General features: G+C 55.0%; 1 protein-coding gene and 1 gene segment (V, D, J or C); both read right to left on the bottom strand.

Annotated features, from left to right (window-relative positions):
• LOC143169279 (M1-specific T cell receptor alpha chain-like) overlaps positions 1–26,436 on the bottom strand; it is a 342,482-nt gene that overhangs the window by 205,704 nt on the left and 110,342 nt on the right. The gene's annotated exons all lie outside the window — the stretch shown is intronic.
• LOC143169282 (T cell receptor delta variable 2-like) lies at positions 180–11,558 on the bottom strand. The segment is given in 2 exon segments: positions 180–2,813; positions 11,438–11,558. Coding segments are annotated over 2 exon segments (435 nt in total).

Raw genomic sequence — 26,436 nt, 5'->3', positions numbered from 1 at the left:
AAACAACACCCTCTGCTTCTGTCCCCATGTCATTTTGTTGTAGAAGGTCATCAGGGTAGTCTGGCATGATTTGCCCTTGGTAAATCTGCGCTGGCTTTTCCCAGTCACCTGCTTCATGTGGGTAATAGTAGCTACTAGGAGAACTCGTTCTGTTATTTTGCCAGGGATTGAAGTAAGACTAATGGGCCTGTTGTTTCCTGGGTCCTCTTCTGGGCCCTTCTTGTAGTTGGGTATGACATTTGCCCTCTTCCAGTCGTCAGGGATATCCCCTGACCTCCACAACTTTTCAAATATGATGGACGGTGGCCTTGCAACAATGTCAGCCACTTCTCTTAACACCCCGGGCGTGGATTCCAACCAGGCCCATAGATTTATGTGGGTTGAGCCCTTGCAAGATGACCAGCAGACCAGCCCTTCCTCCACTACTGGTGGGCCGACCCATGTGGTGTTGTACATACTTGATCCTGTGACCTGGGGCCCAGCTACGCCGGTGGAGACAGAGACAAAGAAGGTACTGTGAACCTCTGCCTTGTCAGCATTATTAGTAACTAGTTTCCCTGCCCTGATTAGCAATGGGCCTATGTCTTCCCTGTGCTTCTGCTTACTGCTCATGTATCTGAAGTATCCTTCCTTCTTGTCCTTGACATCTGTGACCAATTTCAGTCCTAGCTGAGCCTTAGCCTTCCTAACTGCATCTCTTCATGCCCTAGCAAAGTTCTTGTACTCCTTGATGGCTATTTGGCCGCCTTTCCATAGCCGGGATGCTGCTTTTTTGCTTTTAAGCACACCCAAAAGCTCACTGTTAAGCCAGGGTGGTCTCCTGCTCTGCCTTCTTCCTTTCCCTTTGTAGGGGATGGACTGCTCTTGTGCTTCTAGGAGGCTGTTCTGGAATAACTCCCAGCACTCCCAAGCTCCTTTGCCTTCCATGGATGCTTCCCATGGAAGCCCTCGCAGCTGGGCTCTGAGCATACTGAACTTGTCTCTTCTAAAATCCAGCGTCTTTGTCCTATTACTGGTCTTCGGTGTGCTCAGCAGGATCTTAAACTCCACAATGTTGTGATCGCTGTGTCAACTACGTCTTGTTGGGCTGTGAGCAGTAAATCTAGCAATGTGCTGTTCCTAGTCAGCATGTCCAGCATCTGTAGCAGAAAGCAGTCCTCAATGCATTCCAGGAACCTGGTGGATGACCTGTGCACTGCTATGTTGTTTTCCCAACAAATGTCCAGGTAACTCAAGTCACTCATGAGGATCAGGTTCTGTTGGCCCAAGACTTCCCTGAGCAGCCAAACTAAGGTTTCGCAGCCTCGTCATCCTGATTGGGACATCGGTAACAGGTACCTAACGTAAGATGCCCCTTGGTGACGATCTTTCTAATCTCCATCCAAAAGCATTGGGTAGAACTTTTGTGGTCTCCATAGCCCACCTCCGTACACTCAAATTTCTCTTTTACACAACGTGCAACTCCACCTCCTCTTCTTCCCTTTCCATCGTTCCAAGAGAGTTTGCAGCCATCCGTTGTGTTCTTCCAGTCCTGTGAGACTTCCCACCAAGTTTCTGTGATTCTTATGACATCATAACTCTCAGACTTGGCTCAAGTTCCCTCTGTTTGTTGCCCAGACGTGTGCATTGGTATACATGCACTAGCGGTGGCTGGACTTAGGGTTCCTGACTTTGGAAAGGGTTGGGGGGCATTCCCCACTACTCTGGTAGGTGCGCTTATCCATCCTGCTTGTTTTGCGTTACCACGTGGAAAAGAAGTAGGGGATAGGAGTCTGTGCTTTTTACCAGTGGTGGCAGTCCCTCTAAGACATCCTGGATCTTGGCTCCTGACAAGCAGCAAACTTCTCTTGACTGTATATCAGGCCAACAGACGGATATCGCAGTGCCCCTCAGCAGAGAGTTACCCACTACCAGGACTTGCTGCTTCCTTTACTAATTTTAGTACGTGCTGCTGCTGCGGTTCTCCCTGTGAATCTTGGTCATTGATTTTGTCTTCTGCCACGGCTTCATATCTGTTGCTGGTTGGTACTTTGGAGGAAAGGGACTAAGTGATATCCTGTTCCAATGGGTCATCAGAGATCACGGCACCTGCTTCTCCAAGGTGCTGCCTGTTTGATGTTGAAGCTCCTAGTCTGCTACTCCTTGGAGGTCAGTGCCATGGGGCTCTAGTATTTCTTCTTCCAAAGTCTCAAAAAATACTCTATTTCTTCTTCTTCACCCACGATGATACAGTGCAGCCTGCTAACTTCCTTCTGCAGCTCCTCCACCCACTGCCTGAGTGACTCCACCAGAGCACACCTGCGCAAGCTCCTCTTGGACCATAAATGGTCTCAGCCCTTCAACCACGCTTCCCTTCACTGCCTTTTACTGCAAGCATGCCAAAGGTCTGTTTCCTGCACCTGCCATTGCACGACACCCACCTCTGGTTAGCGGCTGCTACAAAGAAATGCTGAGAAGCCTGCATTCTCTATCAGTCGGGTTTTGGTCAACTCTGCTGCAGACCTGCTCCAGGGTGAGCCTAGCGCCACAGTAATACGCTGCTTCATCCCCTTGCTTTGCTGCCTCAATCTGCAGTGTGAATCTGTTCTGGGAGCTCTCCACTGTTCCCTTCAAGCGATCCTGGAAACCTTCTCCATAGGCATCACCCTCCCGGAAAATCCAGTCCAGAGAGCCACGTGGCCCCTGTCGGTACCAGAACATGTAGTACCTGCTCATACTGTCTCCACTCATGCTGCACTGGAAGGTGACTCCATCTCCCTCTCGCACGGCCAGTTCCCTGATGTGTTGCTCCAAGGCCACCTGGCCAGTGACTGCTGCAGAGAGCGAAAACAAGCCATGATCACTCCGAGATTCAGCAAAGGTCAGGGCAACGCTGGTGGAGGCACTGTGATGGCACTGGACCAGAGGTAGGACGAAATCCTTCTCTTTGAACCCAGCTGGCAAAGATGGGCAGAGGAACAGAGCTGGTACCAGGAATCAGGGCTCACGAGGAGGGAGGCCCCACGTTTCCCTCCCTCCTTTTCCCTCTCAGACAGGGAACTTTTTCTGATTTTTCCCATTTGAAGCAGGAAGGTTTTGCACCAGGGGGGACAAATCCCTTTGTCTTTGCCTCTGAGCCTTTCACCAAATCACAAGTAGCAGGTAGGTGCCCTGCCTGTCCCCACACTGCAGGGGAGGCAGGCTAGTTAGGTGGTGCCTAACTCACGGCTAGAAGAGGAGGTGGGCTGTTCCCACTGTGCTCTGCAGGGATGGCTGCGGAGGTAGAGCTGGGGGCCAGGCCAGGCTGCAAGCTGTCAGCACAGCTCCACAGAGCCGTGCAGAGCACAGGGGCACGCTCAGTTCCTGTGGGGCATCAGCCCTTCCTTTCACTTACCTACAATGGGCAATAACCCCACACACATGGCAGTCCACATGGCCAGGCCCGCTCTGTCTCGCCACTCTCCAGCTTCTCTCTGCCTGCAGAACAGTTCTACCCACATCGTCCCTGTCTGTGCCTCTGTGACTGCAGTCACTCCTAGTCCCTCCTAGCCACTCCCAGCCACTCCCTCGGTCTATGACAACAGGGAAGGCGAGAGGTGGGGGCTGGAGGAGCAGGAGAAGCTGAAGATGTTGGTGCACTCCTGGGTGTCTCTCACCCTGCAGGGTGCAATAACAGAGCACTCGCTTGGCAGGGAAACCTCCGGTGGGCAAAAGGTGATGTGTGTCTGTAGAGCCACCCTCGACCTTCCTCTGAGGAAGGAAAGCAGGGTGCTGCCAGCACTTTGGAGCTGGCCCTGGGGGTGGCACGTTCTCCTCTCCTCCCTCTGCCCCCCTGTCCCTTGCTGCTGCTGAGCTGCTGCTCCCGGGTAGGACCGCCCTGAGCCCAGCTCCGCTTGGACAGGGCACCCCTGGGCAGATGTGCTCCCCACCCTGCCCCCTCTGCTCTGGCCCAGCACACTACTCCTCCACTCGATCCCTCGTGTTGACACTTCTCCAGCTGCTTCTTCCTTGGCAAGGGCCTCCCAGAGCCCCCAAGCAGCAAAGGACCTACAGGGCTCTCGGCAGGTGAGACCTGTGTTGTCCTTGGTGCGGAAGGTCTGGGGAAGATGTGCAGGCCCAAGCCTCCCAACTTATCTCCCAAAACTCACGTGCACAGGATTCAGCAGGCACCAGGCTGCTGGGGCTGCTCAGCAGAGCAGGGACACTCCCTTCTCCGTTCTCATCCTACGCAGCTGGAACCCAGAGCTCCCCCTAGGACCTTTGCAGCCACAGGATGGCACACCTACTGAGCCCTGACAAAGCGTCACCATCTTGATGGGTACCACCATTTGGGGGAAAACTGCCCACTCCACAGAGGCCCTCCACACTGCCCCTCCACAGACTGTCTGAAGCCTTCCCTTCCCCTCTCTTCACCTGGGTGCTCCAGCCTGGCCCCGTGGGGAGGGGATCCCCAGGACAGGGGTGGGAAGGGCAGTTGCAGAGAGTAGAGGAACCCATTGAAACTGGAGGCTGGGAAAAGAAGCAGGGGGATGCAGGCCAGGGTGGTGTAGGGTGCCCCAGGGCCACTTGGGGCTACCTGGGTCCTACATGGTAGGACATGCCGGGTTCCCTTCGGCCCCCAAACCCATGCAGGGCTGGAGTGGGATTCCGGCCCAGGGCCCACCCTCCATATCCCTCCTTGTTGGGGGCCCCACAAAAATCCATGCTGGCCATCAGCGTACACACGTGAGCAGATATGCACATGGAGCCAACGCTAACCACAAAGCAAAGAGACTATTCATCATGTCTGGGGGAGAAGACACTCTGCAGCTCAGCTCCTGCTCTCGCACACTCTGGGGCTCCCTGAACAACATGAGGTTTCAAAAGACAATTCAGCCCTGGATTTCCATGTTCAAATTTCATTCCTCCAAGGCTTGTTCAGCTGCTTCCTAAACAAACCTCTTTCTCTGTTGCTTTTGCCTGTCAGAGAGACTTGGGAATATGGAAGAAGGTTAACAACATGTTCATGGTTTTGTGTGTGCTTGTGGGAGATGCTGCTGCTGCTGCTGCTGCTACTGCTGCAGCGCCTCTGTGCCCCTTTCTGGGAAAGCCAGCCCAGACTCTTCCTGCCTTCTTGCAGGCAACCCCAAAAGACCTCGCTGGATTCAAACCCCCTCCTTCCAGTTCTGCCCTGGCCCTGCCTCTGTTTCAAGCACTGTGCGCCTTTTCCAACTCGCTGGTGCTGCAGAAATAGGTGGCCATGTCTGCAGCTGATGGCGAGAGCACTTCCAGTGACAGCTGGTTCCTGGAGAGGTCTGCAGAGCTGGTCACTCGGGTCTGGAAGGATGAAGCAATGTGCTGGAGTCCCGTGAAAGGATACTGCAACACTATATGCTGCAGCTCTCTGCCAGGAGTCTCACCGATCCAGTCCCAAGCGTAGCTGCTGTCAGTGATGGGTACACCAGAGATGTGGCAGGTAAGCGTGACAGACTCCGAGACCTTCCCTACCGTGGGCCCAGGGGCCTCTGTCTGCACCTGAGAAAGGGCACCTGCAACCCCGGGAGACAGGATGAACAGGCAGGAACAGCTCAAGCAATCGCTTCAACTACTCCACCGCCTCCCTGGGCTTCTGCTTGTGATCTCCAGGATCCAGCAGCTGCAAACACACATGCTCACAAGCTCTTGCTCCCGTTATAGTCTCGGATCTGGGAGAGAAGCACAGAATTCCCCATTCTCCCAGTGAGCTCCCAAATGACCCTCTGTACTTTCCCCATTGCCTCTGCTCGCTCCTCAGGCAGCAAAACTGATGGGCTCGAATGAGTCGACCTCAGCCATGCTCAAAACCAGAGCAGGGCTATTCACACACCTCACCACTTGGGCCACGACTGGGTACCCGCCCTACCGGGAAACGATGGAAACGGCAAAACTTGTTCCCAAAGGCAAAGCGGTTTTCGAGTGTGAGAGGAGTGAGGATTGGCGTGAGACATGCGAAGAGAGCAAGCAGAAGGTGTTAGAGCGTGTCCAGAGAAGGGCAACGAGGCTGGTGAGGGGTCTGGAGAACAAGTCTTATGAGGAGCAGCTGAGGGAACTGGGGTTGTTTAGTCTGGAGAAGAGGAGGCTCAGGGGAGACCTCATCGCTCTCTACAACTACCTGAAAGGAGGTTGTAGCGAGGTGGGTGTCGGTCTCTTCTCCCAAGTAACTAGCGATAGGACAAGAGGAAGTGGCCTCAAGCTGCGCCAGGGGAGGTTTAGATTGGACGTGAGGAAAAATTTCTTTACTGAAAGAGTGGTTAAACATTGGAACAGGCTGCCCAGGGAAGTGATTGAGTCAAAATCCCTGGAAGTACGTAAAAGACGTGTAGATGAGGCACTTAGGGACATGGTTTAGTGGGCATGGTGGTGTTGGGTTGACGGTTGGACTCGATGATCTTAGAGGTCTTTTCCAACCTTTATGATTCTATGATTCTAAGGGTTAGAGCTCATTTGGGGACAGAAAAAGGTAGCGCGTCCCCGTGAGAATCAAACTGTATGCTGTAACTACACAACTCTCTGAGAGCAGCCCTGAACAAATGTACCAACTCCCCTGCCTTCCCGCTCCGAGGCCCAGAGCCGGGACCCTGGCAGGAGGTTTGTGTTAAAGCTCAGCTGGATTTCCTGTCCCCGTGTGAACAGCGCAGAAGTAGCGGGCAGAGTCCCGGGGGCGCAGGGCACGCAGGGACAGAGATGACTCGGACCGGGAATTGTCCCGGGACACCGTGGCTCGACCCTGCACTGACTGCCCGAATTCAATGACTGAGGAATCATATCTCATAAAGGACACCCACTCCAGTGTGCCACCGGGTGCCTGACGGTACCACCGAAGATTATAGTCCAGGCAACTGGCTCTAGGTGGCCCTGGTTGAGCAGGGCAGGGTTGGACCTGGTGACCTCCAGAGGTCCCTTCCAAAATCAACCATTCTGTGAAAATGGGGCTGCATGGGCATCCTAAGTTGTCCTGCGTGGAACCCTCCAGCTCCTCCACTGCCCCTGTCCATGTAGCTGGGATGGGCAATGACCCTGTGCACACCTGATCCCACATGGCCAGAGTGGCTCCTGCTCACCTCTCCCCAGCTCCTCTCTGCCCACAGACACACTCTGCTCTGGCTTCCCACATCTCTGGACCTGTGACACCACCCAGGGCCCAGTGGGATGCTGCCAGTGCCAGGCCACAGGAATACAGGAGAAGATGGACCTGAAAGCATATCACAGGTTCGGTACATGCCCTACAGTACATCCCTGCATGGCAGACCTCCTCGGCTGGATCTTGTCACCCTTAAACATGCCTGAAACCCAGCAGGGATGTTCACCCATCACTTCACTCCAACCAGCTGATGGCAACAGGTCAAGTGGAAATGATGGAAGCGGGAAACATTGTTGCCAAAGCCCAAGCCATTTGGGTGCCTAAGGAGGAGGTAGGTGGTCCTAACCAGAAGACTCTTTTCCAGGGACGAGTTGGTGATCCACCTAATGAGTTGACCTGAGTGGGCGCAGGCATGTATTGGGCTGCACATAGCTCAGGACAATCTGCAATGCGCTGTGCGGCACATTTCCCTGTCATAGGATGAACTGAGCTGCCAAATCATAGTGGAAGAGCCTGGAGTTGCCACCCATGCGGTGTCAGCCCCAAGGCATGTTCTTATTGTTACTACAGCTCCAGGTGCTGGGTAACTGTTGTGTTGTTGCATCAGCTGGCAAATAAAATTGTTGCTGCTGTTTCACCTCTAGCTCACTCTATAAGCATAGCTTGAAACTGGCCATGGAAGAAGGATGAGACGCTTCTGTGTCATAGCTCAGGACAGACATACCTGACTGACGGCATACAGTACGAACAAGTTTTTCTAGACCCTGGTTAAATTTTGATACAATTAGGCACTGTATTGTGGGGTACAATACAATGGACAACATCTTGTGGGAGAGTCCACATAGTCCCCAGAGTGAGAACATTCGTACGCCATCTGCAGTGCCTGATTGTGCTATGGCTGCTCTGTTCACATGGGAAAGTCCTGAAAAGGAAACGAGTATCAGCTCTCCTGGGATTGTGTTGCCCATAAGTGTCCATAATTCCTCGTAGCAGTTCACTCACAGTATGTGGACCATTGCATGAAGTGAGAGTTCTGGCGTGCTAGGATTGGGAGAGGGAACCCTACATCCTCTGGACAGTCAAACTCTGAAAGCCCACTCACAACTGGTCGGTCCGCTGGTGGCACAGCAAATCCACACATTGGCACCTGCAGCTGTCAGAGTGCAAACAGCTGTCTTAGCAGCACTGCCCGGTGTGTAGACCACGGGATGCTGGGCTGGCATGGGCGCGTGCTAGAGCTAAATAATAGTAGGCAGCCTCCTTACGTCAAAGCATGCAACTGGCTGCTATGAAACAAGAATTGCCAAGTGTGGCTAGGGAATAGCCCTAGCACCAGAATCCAGGGCTCATGGGAAAGGAGAAACCCCATTTCCCTCCCCTGACCCCCTGTGAACAGCGCAGAAGTAGCGGGCAGAGTCCCGGGGGCGCAGGGCACACAGGGACAGAGATGACTCAGACAGGGAATTGTCCTGGGATGCCGCGGCTTGACCCTGCACTGCTTCCCCGTACTTCTTTGTAGCACCCAAGAGGCTGATGAAGGATACCCACTCGGGTCTGCCACCAGGTGCCTGATGGTAACACCAAAGATCATAGACCCCAAAGTTGGCCTAAGGTGCACTGGAACACTTGGAGCTGCCCCAGCATGGTAGGACATGCCAGGTTCCCTATGGCCCCCAAACCCATGCAGGGCTGGAGCGCTGTTCTGGCACAGGGCACCCTCCATATCCTCCTCCTCGGGGGCCTCACAGAAACCTGTGCTGGCCCCCAGTGTACACACATGAGCATACACACACGGAGCCAACACTAACACCACAACAAAGAGACTATTCATCATGTCCAGGGGAAAAAGAGGCTCTGCAGCTCAGCTCCTGCTCTCGCACTACTCTGGGGCTCCCTCAACAACATGAGGTTTCAGAAGACAATTCAGCCCTGGATTTCCATGTTCAAATTTGAGTTCTCCAAGGCTTGTTGAGCTGCTTCCTAAACAAACCTCTTTCTCTGTTGCTTTCTGCCTGTCAGAGAGACTTGGGAATATGGAAGAAGGTTAACAACATGTTCATGGTTTTGTGTGTGCTTGTGGGAGACTCTGCTGCTGCTGCTGCTGCTGCTGCTGCTGCAGCGCCTCTGTGCCCCTTTCCGGGAAAGCCAGCCCAGACTCTTCCTGAGAAGCCTTCTTGCAGGCAACCCCAAAAGACCTCGCTGGATTCAAACCCCCTCCTTCCAGTTCTGCCCTGGCCCTGCCTCTGTTTCAAGCACTGTGCCCTTTTCCAGCTCGCTGGTGCTGCAGAAATAGGTGGCCGTGTCTGCAGCTGATGGCGAGAGCACTTCCAGTGAGAGCTGGTTCCTGGAGAGGTCTGCAGAGCTGGTCACAGGTCTGGAAGGATGAAGCAATGTGCTGGAGTCCCGTAAAAGGATACTGCAGCACTATATGCTGCAGCTCTCTGCCAGGAGTCTCACCGATCCAGTCCCAAGCGTAGCTGCTGTCAGTGATGGGTACACCAGAGATGTGGCAGGTAAGCGTGACAGACTCCGAGACCTTCCCTACCGTGGGCCCAGGGGCCTCTGTCTGCACCTGAGAAAGGGCACCTGCAACCCCGGGAGACAGGATGAACAGGCAGGAACAGCTCAAGCAATCGCTTCAACTACTCCACCGCCTCCCTGGGCTTCTGCTTGTGATCTCCAGGATCCAGCAGCTGCAAACACACATGCTCACAAGCTCTTGCTCCCGTTACAGTCTCGGATCTGGGAGAGAAGCACAGAATTCCCCATTCTCCCAGTGAGCTCCCAAATGACCCTCTGTACTTTCCCCATTGCCTCTGCTCGCTCCTCAGGCAGCAAAACTGATGGGCTCGAATGAGTCGACCTGAGCCATGCTCAAAACCAGAGCAGGGCTATTCACACACCTCACCACTTGGGCCACGACTGGGTACCCACCCTACCGGGAAACGATGGAAACAGCAAAACTTGTTCCCAAAGGCAAAGCGGTTTTGGAGTGTGAGAGGATTCTCCCAAGTAACTAGCGATAGGACGAGAGGAAATGGCGTCAAGTAGTGCCAGGGGAGGTTTAGATTGGATGTAAGGAAAATTTCTTTGCTGAAAGAGTGGTTAAACATTGGAACAGGCTGCCCAGGGAAGTGGTTGAGTCCCCATCCCTGGAGGTATTTAAAAGATGAGTAGATGAGGCACTTAGGGACATGGTTTAGTGGGCATGGTGGTGTTGGGTTGACGGTTGGACTCAATGATCTTAGAGGTCTTTTCCAGCCTCAATGATTCTATGATGCTATGATTCTAGGACTGACGATTGGCGTGAGACATGGGAAGAAGGCAAGCAGAAGGGTTAGAGCTCATTTGGGGACAGAAAAAAGTAGCGTGTCCCCGTGAGAATCAAACTGTATGCTGTAACTACACAACTCTCTGAGAGCAGCCCTGGACAAATGTACCAACGCCCCTGCCTTCCAGCTCCGAGGCCCAGAGCCGGGACCCTGGCAGGAGGTTTGTGTTAAAGCTCAGCTGGGTTTCCTGTCCCCGTGTGAACAGCACAGAAGTAGCGGGCAGAGTCCCGGGGCTGCAGGGCACGCAGGGACAGAGATGACTCGGACCGGGAATTGTCCCGGGACACCGTGGCTCGACCCTGCACTGACTGCCCGAATTCAATGACTGAGGAATCAGAGCTGATCAAGGACACCCACTCGAGTCTGCCACCGGGTGCCTGACGGTACCAGCGAACGTAAAAATTCCCGAATTTGAAGCCGGACCCGCGGCAGGAGAGGAGCACGGAGTCCCCGGGCGCTCGCAGCCCTCCGCCGGCCTCCACCAGCCTCAGCTGCGCCCACACCCCTGCGGACGGACAGCGCAGGCAGCCGGGCAGGGCGCGCCCACGGCCCGATCAGGACGTTCACCCGACGCCCCGGCGCCCCCCGCCCCGGCACAGCGACAGCCGACACCCGCCTCTCTCCCGGCAAACCCCCGCGCCGGGGCAATGCCCCGCCTGCCCGCCTCGGGGCTGAGCCGCGCCCGCTCCCGACACTCCGGCCCCGACCCGCTGCCCGAAAGCCTCCCCCTCCCTCACTCCCTCTCCCTCTCCCTCTCCCCCTCCCCCTCCCTCTCCCCAACCCTCTCCCTCTCTTTCTCCCTCTCCCCCTCCCTCTCCCCAACCCTCTCCCTCTCTTTCTCCCTCTCCCTCTCCCTCTCCCGCCCACCCCACCCGCTCCCCGCTAAGCAAGGCGAGCGCCAGGCCACAGCGCGCCCGGCGCGGGAGCAGCCGCGGCCCCGGCGCCCCGGGACGGGCAGGGCCGCCCGCGGGCAGCCCCAGCCCCGGGCCCAGCCCCGGGCTCGCTGCCCTCCCCGCCCGGCTCTCACCTGCCGGCCCCGCGGCCAAGGACAAGGCCAGGAGCCACGGCCCCAGCCCGGGCGCCATCACGCCCTGCCGCGCCGGGGACGGCCGGGGCCGAAGGGCCCGCCGGGAGCCGGAGAGGAGCCGAGCGGAGCCGCGCTCGGGCCCGCTCCCGCCCGCCCCGCCGGCTCGGCCCCTCGCCGGGGCAGCGCCGACGCCTCTGCCCGCCCCCAACAGACCCGGCCCGGCCCCCCGGTGCCGCGGCCCCTTCGGCGGAGGAGAAAGGGGGGCGCGGGGAGGGGCGCGGGGCAGGGGCGTCGGCAGAGGAGGAGCGCGGCGCCCCGGCAGACGAAGGCTCCTGTCCCTTGCCTCCCAGCGCGGCTCCGGCGCTCTCCCGGCTTGCCGCCCTGCCGAGCCCTGCCGAAGGGCGTCGGCGCCTCGGCCAGGCGCAGCTGCGACCTTTCCGGCTCCAGGAGGCTCCCGGCCCTTCCTCGGGAGCATGGGCCGTGTGGGCCCGATGGCACGCCGTCAGCACCAGGCCACATGACCAGAGCGGAAGATGGGCCTGGGAGTGCACCGCAGAGTCACTCCATACCTGCTCGTCCCTGCACCACACATCTCCTCGGCTGGATCTTGTCACCCTGAAACGTGCCTGAAAACCAGCAGGGCTGTTCAACCAGCACATCGCTCTAATGCTGCTCATTGCAACAAGCCAGGTGAAGTGATGGAAACACTGGCACAAAACCCCGAGTGCTTTGGGTGCACGTAGTAGTCCTAACCAGAAGACTCTTTTCCAGGGACAAGTTGGTGATCCCCGTAGTAGGCTGACCTGTGTAGGCACGGGCTTGTTTTGGGCTGCCCATAGCTCAGGACAATCTGCAATGCGCTGTGCTGCACGTTTCCCTGTTGCAGGATGAACTGAGCTGCCAAATCATAGTGGAAGAGCCTGGTGTTGCCACCCATGTGGCGTCAGCCCCAATGCATGTTCTTATCCTATACTACAGCTCCGGGTGCTGATCAGTTGTTATGCTGCTGCTTTAGCTAGCTAATCGAACTGTTGTTACTGCTTCACCTCTCGCTCAGGCTAGAAGGATAGCTTGAAACTGGATGTGGAAGAAGGATGAGACTCTTATGTATCATTGCACAGGACAGAGGCACCTGAACGATGACATACAGTAGGAATACGTTTTGCTAGATCCTGGTTAAATTTTGGTAAAATCAGGCATGTGGGGGAGTCCACACAGTCCCCAGAGTCAGAGCATTTGTACGCCATCCGCAATGCCTGATCATGCTGTGGCTGCTCTGTTCACATGGGAAAGTCCTGAACCGGAAGTGAATATCAGCTCTCTTGGAATTGCAGTGTAGGTGCCCTTAATTCCTCATATACGCCAAAGAGTTAAGAATTACAGCTCGCAGTTCACTCAGAGCATGTGAAACATTGCATGACGCGTGAGTTGTCTGAAGCGCTAGGATGAGGAGGGGCAGCCCTAGACCGCGTGGACAGTCAAACTGAAAGCCCTCTCAAAGCTGGTTGGTCAGCTGGTGGCACAGTAAACCCACAGACTGGCATCCGCAGTTGTCAGACTGCAAACAGCTGCCTTAGCGGCATGTGCCACAGCACGTGGCCTAAACAATAGTACGCAGCCTCCTTACGTCAAAGTAGGCAACTGGCTGCTATGAAACAAGCACGGCCAAGTTGAGAAGCCATCACGGCCCAGTATCTCCAGGATTTGGGAAATGCCCGCATCTGTAGGCCATGCCCTGCTAAGCCAAGTCTTTGTGCCAACACAACTGCAATACTGGGAGCCCAAGGGACGACTGATAAGCCTCCGTGGACACACAGTACAGGTGAGCAGTTGTCCTGCGGGTGACACTGGCAAGAAGGCTTTGGGCGCATAAATTAATTATTCCACGGGTAGACCTCTCTACATCTACTCATACCGTTGCACTTAGATGTTCAAGGATGTCAGGAATGGGCTGTGGCTAAATGCTGTCTAAATGGTGCCACAGAAGACCCATGCACATCCTGAGCCAATCAGCAGACATGTACCTTAAAAGCCCGACAGGATGAAGTAACATCCCACAAAATGGGAAAATAACGCTTGCAGTCTTCCACTCTTAGTCTAGTGATAGGGAGACTGCACCCATATTGCACACGATGACCTGCTGTGACCACAAGAGAACCATAACTTACAAAGAGAATAGTAATAACAATAGAAGAATAGAACCATTCCTAGTAACAAAACTAGAATAACAGCCATTAAATATAAATAGAACCATAAAAAATATGATAGTGCCACCAATTAATTCAGCAATAATGGACCCTCCTCCCAATATTAGGAACCGGAGGCTTCCTAAACAATCTTCTTCTATTTACTGCAAATTTGGAACATGAGATACTGTTCTTGCTGGAACCTGATGAACAACGCAACAAAGTCAAGGTATTCAGTCTGCTGAATGAGCGGCTGTTGCCACGTGGTGGGACATGTCTGGTGGTTTTACCTCCAACACCCCCGCCATTCTAGACCTGTTCTCATGCCCACTATTCGTTTCACTTGCCACTATACTAGTATTAATAAGTACAGTAATTGCTCTGTACAGAAAAGACTTTCTGACTGCCAGGCTGCCCTGGGAAGGTGATGGAGCAACTCATCCTCGGAACCATTTCCAGGCAGACGAAGGACAAGAATGTCATCACGATCCACCTAGGGGAATTCACGCACGACCAACGGGATAACCAGCTTGTGTGATGAAATGACTGGCTTTGGAGACAGGGAGAGCAGTGGATATTGGCTACTATGACTTCAGGAACGCTTTCGAGACTGTCTTCTGTAAGATCCTCATAGAGAAGCTAATAAAGTCTGGCCTGGATGATCAAACAGTGAGGTGGATCAAAACCAGTCTGCATGGCTGGGACCAGATGGTGGCTGGCAGCCACCCAGTGGCACGCAGCCTAGTTGGAGGCCAGCAACTAGCGGTGTGCCCTAGGGGTCAATACTGGCTCCAGTCCTGTTTGACATCTTCCTTAATGATCTGGCGATGGGACAGCGTGCACCCTCGCCAAATTTGCAGATGACACCAACCTGTGAGGAGTGGCTGATACACCAGAGGGTTGTGCTGCCATCCCCAGGGACCTCCACAGGCTGTAGAAATGGGCTGACAGGAACCTCATGCAGTTCAGCAAGAGGAAGGACAAAGTCCTTTGCCTGAGAAGGAACAACTAAAGGCACCAAGGAAGGTTGGGGGCTACTCAAATGGGAAGCACATTCTCCATAAAGGACCTGAAGGTTCTGGTGGACAGCAACTTGAGCATGACCCAGGAATGTGCCCTTGAGTCAAAGGCACCTAATGGTATCTTGGGCTGCAGCAGGAGGTGTGTTGCCAGCAGGCTGAGGGAGGTGATCCTTCCCTCCCTATTCAGCACTGGAGAGCTCATCCCTGCAGTACTGGCTCCCCTTCCTGGCTCCCCAGTACAAGGGAGGCATGAACATACTGGAGAGAGTCCAGTGAAGTGCCACGTAGATGATTATGGGACTGGAGAGAGAGAGAGCTGGTATGGTTTACCATGGAAAAAGGAAGGCTTGGGGGGGGATCTCATCAATGCATTGAAATACCTGAAGAGAGGGTACAAAGAAGACAGGGCCAGGCTCTTTTTAGTTGTGCCCAGTGACAGGTCAAGAGGCAATGCACTCAAACTGAAACACGGGAGGGAGGCTCCTTCTGAAAATCAGGAAACATTTTCTTACTCTGAGGGTGACCGAGCACTGGCACAGGTTGCCCAGAGAGGTTTTGGAGTCTCCATGATTGGAAATATTCAAAAGCTATCTGGGCATGGTCCTGGGCAACCGGCTCTAGCTGTGCTGAATTGAGCTGGCGGGATGGACCAGATGACCTCCTGAGGTGCCTTCCAGAGTCAACCATCTTGTGATTTGGTGAAAGGCTCAGAGGCACAGTCACAACTTTTTGGGTGATATGTGCCAGGGCAAAGGGGAAAACTGAAACTTGGACTTTGCTACTCCCCTGGTGACTTCCAGAAACAGCTTTTTGCAGGAGTGTTGAGGAAAACTCACTTTCCTATTCGGCTACAAGTTCCAAAGCTGGAACTCAAGGGAGAAATATGCAAGTGATACAAAAGGAATATGGGCAGGTAAAACAGTAGCACACGGAGGACTCGGGAGAGCTATTCAGCATGCTTATGTCAGCTGTATTTATGGCATCTGCTGTATTTATGGTGTGTGTCTTCTGTTAGATCTTATGGTTCTTCTGTAAAGTTGCAGACACAGGTACACGCACATGTGATGCGGTTGTACGACTCTGTACACAAACTCAGAGCCTGGCTTCAGAAGGAATGAGAATAACATGCATCCCCATTTGACTGGTTGACTGGCTGCTTCCTGGAGCATGAGAGACCTACTGGATGAAGCATTCTACAAGTGGCTGGCAGAAGTCTCACAATCGCTAACCCTTGTTCTCGTGGGGGACCTCATCTTCCCGGGCATCTGCTGGAAATACAACACAGCAGAGAGGAAACAGTCTAGGAGGTTCCTGGAGTGTGTGGAAGACAACTTCCTGATGCAGCTGGTAAGTGAGCCTACCAGGGGAGGTGCCTTGCTCGACCTGCTGTTTACAAACAGAGAAGGACTGGTGGGAGATGTGGTGGTCGGAGGCCGTCTTGGGCTTAGCGACCATGAAATGGTAGAATTCTCGATTCTTGGTGAAGTAAGGAGGGGGGCCAGCAAAACCACAACCATGGACTTCCGGAGGGCAGACTTTGGCCTGTTCAGGACGCTGGTTGAGGGAGTCCCTTGGGAGACGGTCCTGAAGGGCAAAGGGGTCCAGGAAGGCTGGACGCTCTTCAAGAAAGTAGTCTTAAAGGCGTAGGAGCAGGCTGTCCCCACACGCCATGAGAAGGCGGGGAAGACGACCGGCCTGGCTGAACGGGGAGCTCTTGCTGGGACTCAGGAAAAAAAGGAGAGTTTACCACTTGTGGAAGAAGGGGCAGGCAACTCAAGGAGAGCACAGGGATCTCGTTAGGTCATGCAGAGAGGAAATGAGAAAGGCAAAAGCCCAGGTAGAACGCAATCTGGCCGCTGTTGTTAAAGACAACAAAAAATGTTTTTACAAATATATTACTGACAAGAAGAGAGCCAAGGAGAATCTCCGTCCTTTATTGGATGCGGGGGGGAACATTGTCACCGAGGATGAGGAAAAGGCTGAGGTACTTAATGCCTTCTTTGCCTCAGTCTTTAACAGGCAGACCAGTTATCCTCAGGGTATTCAGCCCCCCGAGCTCGAAGACAGGGATGGTGAGCAGGATGAACCCCCTGTAATCCAAGAGGAAGCAGTTAACGACCTGCTACACCACCTGGACGCTCACAAGTCTATGGGGCCGGATGGGATCCACCCAAGAGTGCTGAGGGAGCTGGCGGAGGAGCTCGCCAAGCCGCTCTCCATCATTTATCAGCAGCCCTGGTTAATGGGGGAGGTCCCGGATGACTGGAGGCTTGCCAATGTGATGCCCATCTACAAGAAGGGCCGGAAGGAGGATCCGGGGAACTACAGGCCTGTCAGCCTGACCTCGGTGCCGGGGAACATTATGGAGCGGTTCATCTTGAGGGCGCTCACAAGGCATGAGCGGGACAACCAGGGGATCCGGCCTAGCCAGCACGGATTCATGAGAGGCAGGTCCTGCTTGACCAACGTGATCTCCTTCTATGACCATGTGACTCACCTGGTGGATGAGGGAAAGGCTGAGGATGTGGTCTACCTGGACTTCAGCAAGGCCTTTGACACCGTCTCCCACAGCATTCTCCTAGAGAAGCTGGCGGCTCACGGCTTAGACAGGTGTACTCTTCGCTGGGTCAAAAACTGGCTGGACGGCCGGGCCCAGAGAGTTGTGGTGAATGGAGTCAAATCCAGTTGGCGGCCGGTCACAAGCGGTGTTCCCCAGGGCTCAGTACTGGGGCCGGTCTTGTTTAATATCTTTATTGATGATCTGGACGAGGGGATCGAGTGCACCCTCAGTAAGTTTGCAGACGACACCAAGTTGGGCGGGAGTGTTGATCTGCTCGAGGGTAGGAAGGCTCTGCAGAGGGACCTGGACAGGCTGGATCGATGGGCCGAGGCCAACGGTATGAGATTCAACAAGGCCAAGTGCAGGGTCCTGCACTTTGGCCACAACAACCCCATGCAGCGCTACAGGCTTGGGGAAGAGTGGCTGGAAAGCTGCCTGTCGGAAAAGGACCTGGGGGTGCTGGTTGACAGCTGGCTGAACATGAGCCGTCAGTGTGCCCAGGTGGCCAAGAAGGCCAATGGCATCCTGGCCTGTATCAGAAAGAGTGTGGCCAGCAGGAGGAGGGAAGTGATTGTGCCCCTGTACTCGGCACTGGTGAGGCCGCACCTTGAATACCGTGTTCAGTTTTGGGCCCCTCACTACAAGAAGAACATTGAGGTGCTGGAGCGTGTCCAGAGAAGGGCAACGAGGCTGGTGAGGGGTCTGGAGAACAAGTCTTATGAGGAGCGGCTGAGGGAACTGGGGTTGTTTAGCCTGGAGAAGAGGAGGCTGAGGGGAGACCTCATCGCTCTCTACAACTACCTGAAAGGAGACTGTAGTGAGGTGGGTGTTGGTCTCTTCTCCCAAGTAACTAGCGATAGGACAAGAGGAAGTGGCCTCAAGCTGCGCCAGGGGAGGTTTAGATTGGACGTGAGGAAAAATTTCTTTCCTGAAAGAGTGGTTAAACATTGGAACAGGCTGCCCAGGGAAGTGGTTGAGTCCCCATCCCTGGAGGTATTTCAAAGATGTGTAGATGAGGTGCTTAGGGACATGGTTTAGTGGGCACGGTGGTGTTGGGTTGACGGTTGGACTCGATGATCTTAGAGGTCTTTTCTAACCTTAATGCTTCTATGATTCTATGATTCTATGATTCTATGATTCTACTGCTGGCCACAGCTTGTTGCTGCAGGCAGGGCTCCTGGAGACAGTGGAGGGGAAGGATTCGTAGAGGGGAAATGATTGGTAGAGGTTCTCCCTTTCTCACTCACAGAGCTGGTAGCTTCTGCATGCAACCCGCAAATTACAATATAGGTGAAAAAAGGTCAACGGTATGTGGGTCAAGGGGTAGAGTGTAGTGGTGCTTACAGGAGGAGTCTTGCCCATCAGAGATGCAGGGATCCACATCACAAGTGCTCTGGAGTCGGCGTAGGCATGTTTTGTGCCGTACTGTACTACCCATATCACCTGACCTTCACGCCTGTGCTAAGCAGCACACATCCCTTGTTGCAGGATTAACTCAGCCAGCTAATCACAACAAAAGAGCCTGGAGGCAGCAACCAGTTGTCAGTAGTGCATGCAGAAGACTGTGGTGAAGCAGGCTGGGCCCGTGCAGCCCATAGGCAACCATGCTGTAGGAGATATCCACGCTGCAGCCCATGGAGGACCCAGTGTTGCAGCAGGTGGAGGTGACCTGAAGGAACCTGCAGCCCATGGAGATCCCCTGCTGGAGCAGGCTCCTGGCAGCATCTGTGGCCCATGGAGAGAAGCCTAGACAGCAGCAAGTTTTCCTGCAGGAACCGTTGCACCCACACTGTAGCAGTCTTTTCCTGAAGGACCGTACCCCGAGGAGACGACCCCACACTGGAGCAGGGGAAAAGTGTGAGGAGGAAGGAGTGGAAGAGTCAAAGTGTTATGAACTGACTGCAATCCCTCTTCCTCATCTCCCTGCACTGCTTGGGGCAGGGAGCAGGTAGAAGCCTCAGGAACGAAGGAGTAAAGTTGAGCCCTGGAAGAAGAGGGGGCCCGGGGTGTGGGGGGGGTGTTGTTAATTTTGTCGTCACTTCTCATTATCCTACTTTATTTTTAATTGGCAATACATTAATTCCCCCCTGTTCTTCTTTGCCTGTGATTGGTAAGCAATCTACCTGTCTTTATTTTGACACAGGAGCTTTTGCATCTTATTTTCTCCCCCTGTCCCACTGAGGAAGGGGAGAGAGAGAGAGCGGCTTGATGGGCATTTGGCAGCCACCCAAGGTTAATTCACTAGAGTGGCAGAGGCAGCTGACCTGGCGGCACCAGGAGGAGTCTTGCAAGCAGTTTGAGGTAGGTGATCCTTCCCACCTCTTCAGCACTGCTGAGGTCACACCTGGAGTACTGAGTCCCGTCCTGGGCTCCCCACTACAAGAGACATGAACATACTGGAGAGAATCCAGCAAAGGGCCACGAAGATGACTAAGGGTTTAGAGCATCTCTCCTATTAGGAAAGGCTGAGAGAGCTGGGAAAACAAGGCTCGGGGGGGAATCTCATCAACGTACAGAAATAGATGAAGAGAGGGTGCCAAGAAGACGGGGCCAGGCTCTTTTCATTGGTGCCCAGTGACAGTACAAGAGGCAATGGCAACAAACTGAAACACAGGAGGCTCCATCTACCATGAGAAAACACTTTTTCACTGTGAGGGTGACCAAGCACTGGCACAGGTTGCCCAGAGACGTTATGGAGTCTCCACGCTTGGAGATATTCAAAAGCCATCTGGACACCCTCCGAGGCAACTGGCTCTAGGTGGCCCTGGTTGAGCAGGGCGGGGTTGGACCAGGTGACCTCCAGAGGTCCCTTCCAACCTCAACCGTTCTGTGAAAACGGGGCTGCATGGGCATGCTAAGTTCTCCTGCGTGGAACCCTCCAGCTCCTCCACTGCCCCTGTCCACGTAGCTGGGATGGGCAATGACCCCGTGCACACCTGATCCCACATGGCCAGAGTGGCTCCTGCTCACCTCTCCCCAGCTCCTCTCTGCCCACAGACACACGCTGCTCTGGCTTCCCACATCTCTGGACCTGTGGCACTGCCCAGCCACAACGGGCCTGGGCATAGCTGGGTAAAGGGAAGCAAGCAGCTCCCATCACCTGCCCGCAGGGACCAGGGACAAAGTGCGGAAATGACTCCTCTCGCACCACCTTCCCCTACTTTCGCACCGCAGAGCTCCCTGTCCCTACAACCCCCAACGCCAGGTATTCCCTCCATCTCTTGCAGACTGTTTTTGCCCTTGTTTCCTGCAGGGCTGCAGGGCTGTCCTGCTGGGGACCAGTGCCACTGGGCAGCGTCCACTGTCCATTCCACGCTGAGGAAAGAGCAGAGGTGGGCAGTGAGAGATGCCTGTAGGGAAGTACTGGGGCTGCAGGGACATGCGCAGGTCCTCAGGAGCCGGGTCTCCCCATCCTGCTTATCCAGGATGGGAAATAACCCCACGGACACAAGAGTCCACATAGCCAGAAGAGCTTCATCTCACCTTCCCATGGCGTTCCCTACATTCACCCTGTCTGTGCCGCTGTCACCCCAGCCTGGCCCAACATTGCCCTACTCTATGGCCCGGAAACAGCCCCATCACACCTTTGGCACCGGTCTGGCTTGAGACAACCCTGAACCCAAAAGCCAAGGTGTGGCAAAGATAAAGTAGTTGGCATTGCCAGGGCACCCTTGGGTGTCTTTTCCTGTCAGTCCTGCCAGGACACTAGAAGGTGTATTTCAGCTCCAGTGTGCTGATACCCCGTGTACTGCAGTTCTGGTTGGCCCTGTGGGAAAATGTCTTGTGGGTGACAGGGCCTGTGTGGCTGCAGGAGGCTCCCGGCCTTTCCTCGGAAACATGTGCTGCATGGGCCCGGTGGGATGCTGCCAGTGCCAGGCCACAGGAATACAGCAGAAGATGGACCTGAAAGCATATCACAGGTTCGGTACATGCCCTACAGTACATCCCTGTATGGCAGACCTCCTCGGCTGGATCTTGTCACCCTTAAACATGCCTGAAACCCAGCAGGGATGTTCACCCATCACTTCACTCCAACCAGCTGATGGCAACAGGTCAAGTGGAAATGATGGAAGCGGGAAACATTGTTGCCAAAGCCCAAGCCATTTGGGTGCCTCTAGTGGTCCTAACCAGAAGACTCTTTTCCAGGGACGAGTTGGTGATCCACGTAATGAGTTGACCTGAGTGGGCGCAGGCATGTATTGGGCTGCCCATAGCTCAGGACAATCTGCAATGCACTGTGCGGCACATTTCCCTGTCATAGGATGAACGGAGCTGACAAATCATAGTGGAAGAGCCTGGAGTTGCCACCCACGTGGTGTCAGCCCCAAGGCATGTTCTTATTGTTACTACAGCTCCAGGTGCTGGGTAACTGTTGTGTTGCTGCATCAGCTGGCGAATAAAACTGTTGCTGCTGTTTCACCTCTCGCTCACTCTATAAGCATAGCTTGAAACTGGCCATGGAAGAAGGATGAGACGCTTCTGTGTCATAGCTCAGGACAGACATACCTGACTGACGGCATACAGTACGAACAAGTTTTTCTAGACCCTGGTTAAATTTTGATACAATTAGGCACTGTATTGTGGGGTACAATACAATGGACAACATCTTGTGGGAGAGTCCACATAATGCCCAGAGTGAGAACATTCGTACGCCATCTGCAGTGCCTGATCGTGCTATGGGTGCCCTGTTCACATGGGAAAGTCCTGAAAAGGAAATGAGTATCAGCTCTCCTGGGATTGTGTTGCCCATAAGTGTCCATAATTCCTCGTAGCAGTTCACTCACAGTATGTGGACCATTGCATGAAGTGAGAGTTCTGGCGTGCTAGGATTGGGAGAGGGAAGCCTACATCCTCTGGACAGTCAAACTCTGAAAGCCCACTCACAACTGGTCGGTCCGCTGGCGGCACAGCAAATCCACACATTGGCACCTGCAGCAGTCAGAGTGCAAACAGCTGTCTTAGCAGCACTGCCCGGTGTGTAGACCACGGGATGCTGGGCTGGCATGGGCACGTGCTAGAGCTAAATAATAGTAGGCAGCCTCCTTACGTCAAAGCATGCAACTGGCTGCTATGAAACAAGAATTGCCAAGTGTGGCCGGGGAATAGCCCTAGCACCAGAATCCAGGGCTCATGGGAAAGGAGAAACCCCATTTCCCTCCCTCCATCCCCCAGAAGACTGTGAGCATTTTCTCACCTCCCCATGGGAGGAGGGTAGATCTTGCATGGGGGACAGTTTCCCTTTGTCTCTGCCAAGCTGGGAGTGGCGAGACCCCCATTTTTGCCCCTAGCACAGCCCTGCACCACCCCAGGAAACACAGGGACCTCTCAAAGAGCACTGTCCCTGTGTCCTTCTCCTTGCCTTTGCCCTTGCTGATGTGCTGTGCCCTTGGTACGACACTGGCCTGTGACACTTGTGTCCATGAAAAGGCAGAGGGGTAGGAGTGGGAGAAGCAGAGAAAGCCCTGAAACGGGACTGAAAACAGAGCGGGGCTGTCCACACAGGGCTTCACTGCAGCCAGCACAGCAACCTGTGGGGGGTTGTGTGGAAACGGGAAACGTTACAGGAAACACCCCCATTAGAGGTGAAGCCTGTCCATGGGCCTGCTAAGGAGGGGAGGAGGGCTGGGCAAAAGGACCTGCCTGCAGCACTGCTGGGATCAGCCCGTGGTGTGTGGTGACGGCTGGACTCTCCCAAGGCCTGCCAACACTCCCCTCCAGCTCCTCCACCCTGGGCCGTGGTCCAGCTGGAGGGGCTTGCAGGCCTGCAGCTGCTCACGGACAGCTGCAGAGGCCTGGAGAAGGCAGGAGGGATCCTGTGAGCCCTGCCCCACAAACCTCCATCTGATCGTGCCCTTTGCTCAGAGCTCCTCCTGGGGGCATGGTATCTGCTCCATTGAAGGGCCCTCCTCTGCCTCCCTGCTCACCTGTACGTGGAAAGAAGGCTGAGCTCTGTAGCTCTCCCCGTTCCATTGGGGTGGGAGTGCACAGGGCGAAGGGGAGCGTCCCCAGCAGGAGGTTTGTGCTGGTGCAGCCAGGTGTCCTGACCCTGTTGGGAGTGGCACCAAAGAAGCCGGCAACTTCCTGAGGGTGCAGGGCATGCAGGGCCAGAGACATCTTGCTCCAGTTGTTCTCCCAGGAGGAGCTGCCTCACTCAGCCACTACCACCCCATATTTCTTTGCAGTGCCCCAGGAGCTGCTGGTAAAGGAGACCTACTCGATCATGGACACAGGTGCCTGCCAGTAACACAGGATGTCATAGTCCTTGCTCTGAAACCAGAGGCTTGGCAGGAGAGCTGTGTGTTGCCACAGGCTGCTCTCAGCCCTCCTCCAGCCTCCAAAAGCTGTACCTGGGCCTGCCTCTCTGGAAGGACACACAGACACAGTCGTGGTGGACTGAGGAGGGCAGCAGGGGCCCTGTGGGCTCCCTCCAGGTGCTCTCCACCTCACCCAACCCCTCGCGTTAGGCTGCTGCTCACTGGGAAAGAACCGTGAGTCGCCCCATGGGAAACGAGCTGATTCACTAAGGGATCATACTGTAGGACTTCCCTTCTCTCCCACCTCTGCAGATGCTCCTGTATTGCACCAGGACCCTTGTACAGGACATGGGACATCAATGTCATGCGGCTCATGACATCTGAAGGTGTGGCAGGAGCACACAGGCTGGGTAGTGCAGCAGGGCTGTGTCAGGCAGGCACGGGTGTGGAAAGAGCATGGGCTTCCAGGAAGCCTCCTGCTAACCAAGGCCTGCCTCAACTCCAAGGCATGCAGCCAAAAGGAGACCCAAGGCCAGGACCATCTTGCCTCTGCACTGTATTCTTTCCCCAGCTGGAGCTGAGAGATGGCACCAGCCCACTTCCCACCAGCTCCCACCCATAGCTGGGGCAAAGCCAGGGATGCCCAAGCGCGACCTTGGGGATCACCAGAGACGTGACAATATGTGGATGGAAGGCAGAGCTCTGCCCTGCCTGGCGCTCCCATGTGCAGAGCAACCAAAGCCTCCCAAGAGGCTCTGAAGCACCGCTCTTGCCCTGGGGTGCTCTGGCAGCGCACCGCATGGCTGGAGGGTATCTCAGCCCGGGTCCAACTGGCCTGTTTGCTGGGGTGTGGGAGTGGGCATGGAGAGGGCGACGGGCCCAGGCACGAGGTTTGTGTCCCCATGGGGACAGCAAAGAAGTGCTGATGGTGGAGTCCCGGGGATGTGGGACACGTAGGGCGACAGATGCCACCACCCAGGAACTGTCCCAGGAGGTGCTGCCTCACCCATCCACCGTAGCATTGCACAAGATCTGGGAAGAATTACCGTTCTTGAAGGTCACCCATTTGAATGCGGACCTGCGTGTACGCCGGTATCACAAGATGGTACAGTAATTGACCATCAGTCTGGATCCTCGGCAGGACAGGTACATGGAGTCCCCCAGGTCCCCTCAGCCCAGCCTCACCCGGGCCGGCGGCCCTCCAAGGACACACAGATATATCCACAGAAGTGTGGGGATTCCCCTTCAGCAGGGAGCCTGGACACCCTGTCCTGCTGCACTCCAGCTGACCTCGCTGTTTGCCCTTAACATTGCTGTTGCCTGCAAGGCCTTGACCCCGAGTCCCCATCTGCCCCTAGGCGCAACATGGGGAAGGACTGTGCTGTGAGCACTGCTCTGCCCTCCACAGAAAGCAAATAAGGTTCTGCAGCTCCTCTGTTCTCTCTTGCAATGCCGCACTTGGAGAAGGCAAGGAGTGCTGGCAGGAGGTTTGTGTTAAAGCTCAGCTGGATTTCCTGACCCCCTGTGAACAGCGCAGAAGTAGCGGGCAGAGTCCCGGGGGCGCAGGGCACACAGGGACAGAGATGACTCAGACAGGGAATTGTCCTGGGATGCCACGGCTTGATCCTGCACTGCTTCCCCATACTTCTTTGTAGCACCCAAGAGGCTGATGAAGGACACCCACTCGGGCCTGTCACCAGGTGCCTGATGGTACCACCGAAGATCATAAACCCCAAAGTTGGCCTAAGGTGCACTGGAACACTTGGAGCTGCCCCAGCATGGTAGGACATGCCAGGTTCCCTATGGCCCCAAAAAACCCATGCAGGGCTGGAGCGTTGTTCTGGCACAGGGCACCCTCCATATCCTCCTCCTCGGGGGCCTCACAGAAACCCATGCTGGCCATCAGTGTATATACATGGGCATACAAATTTCAGTCCTCCAAGGCTCGTTGAGCTGCTTCCTAAACAAACCTCTTTCTCTGCCGCTTTCTGCCTGTCAGAGACACTTGGGAATATGGAAGAAGGTTAACAACATGTTCATGGTTTTGTGTGTGCTTGTGGGAGACGCTGCTGCTGCTGCTGCTGCTACTGCTGCAGCGCCTGTGTGCCCCTTTCCGGGAAAGCCAGCCCAGACTCTTCCTGAGAAGCCTTCTTGCAGGCAACCCCAAAAGACCTGGCTGGATTCAAACCCCCTCCTTCCAGTTCTGCCCTGGCCCTGCCTCTGTTTCAAGCACTGTGCCCTTTTCCAGCTCGCTGGTGCTGCAGAAATAGGTGGCCGTGTCTGCAGCTGATGGTGAGAGCACTTCCAGTGACAGCTGGTTCCTGGAGAGGTCTGCAGAGCTGGTCACTCGGGTCTGGAAGGATGAAGCAATGTCCTGGAGTCCCGTGAAAGGATACTGCAGCACTATATGCTGCAGCTCTCTGCCAGGAGTCTCACCGATCCGGTTCCCAAGCGTAGCTGCTGTCGGTGATGGGTACACCAGAGATGTGGCAGGTAAGCGTGGGAGACTCCAAGACCTTCCCTACCATGGGCCCAGAGGCCTCTGTCTGCACCTGAGAAAGGGCACCTGCAACCCCGGGAGACAGGATGAACAGGCAGGAACAGCTCAAGCAATCGCTTCAACTACTCCACCGCCTCCCTGGGCTTCTGCTTGTGATCTCCAGGATCCAGCAGCTGCAAACACACATGCTCACAAGCTCTTGCTCCCGTTATAGTCTCGGATCTGGGAGAGAAGCACAGAATTCCCCATTCTCCCAGTGAGCTCCCAAATGACTCTCTGTACTTTCCCCATTGCCTCTGCTCGCTCCTCAGGCAGCAAAACTGATGGGCTCGAATGAGTCGACCTGAGCCATGCGCAAAACCAGAGCAGGTTCACACACCTCACCACTTGGGCCATGACTGGGTACCCGCCCTACCGGGAAACGATGGAAACGGCAAAACATGTTCCCAAAGGCAAAGCGATTTTGGAGTGTGAGAG

This window comes from Aptenodytes patagonicus, chromosome 20 (genome assembly GCF_965638725.1).
Source record: "Aptenodytes patagonicus chromosome 20, bAptPat1.pri.cur, whole genome shotgun sequence".
Lineage (NCBI taxonomy): Eukaryota > Metazoa > Chordata > Aves > Sphenisciformes > Spheniscidae > Aptenodytes > Aptenodytes patagonicus.
The sequence above is the reverse complement of the archived record's forward strand: the minus strand, read 5'-3'. Positions and strand labels throughout refer to the sequence as shown.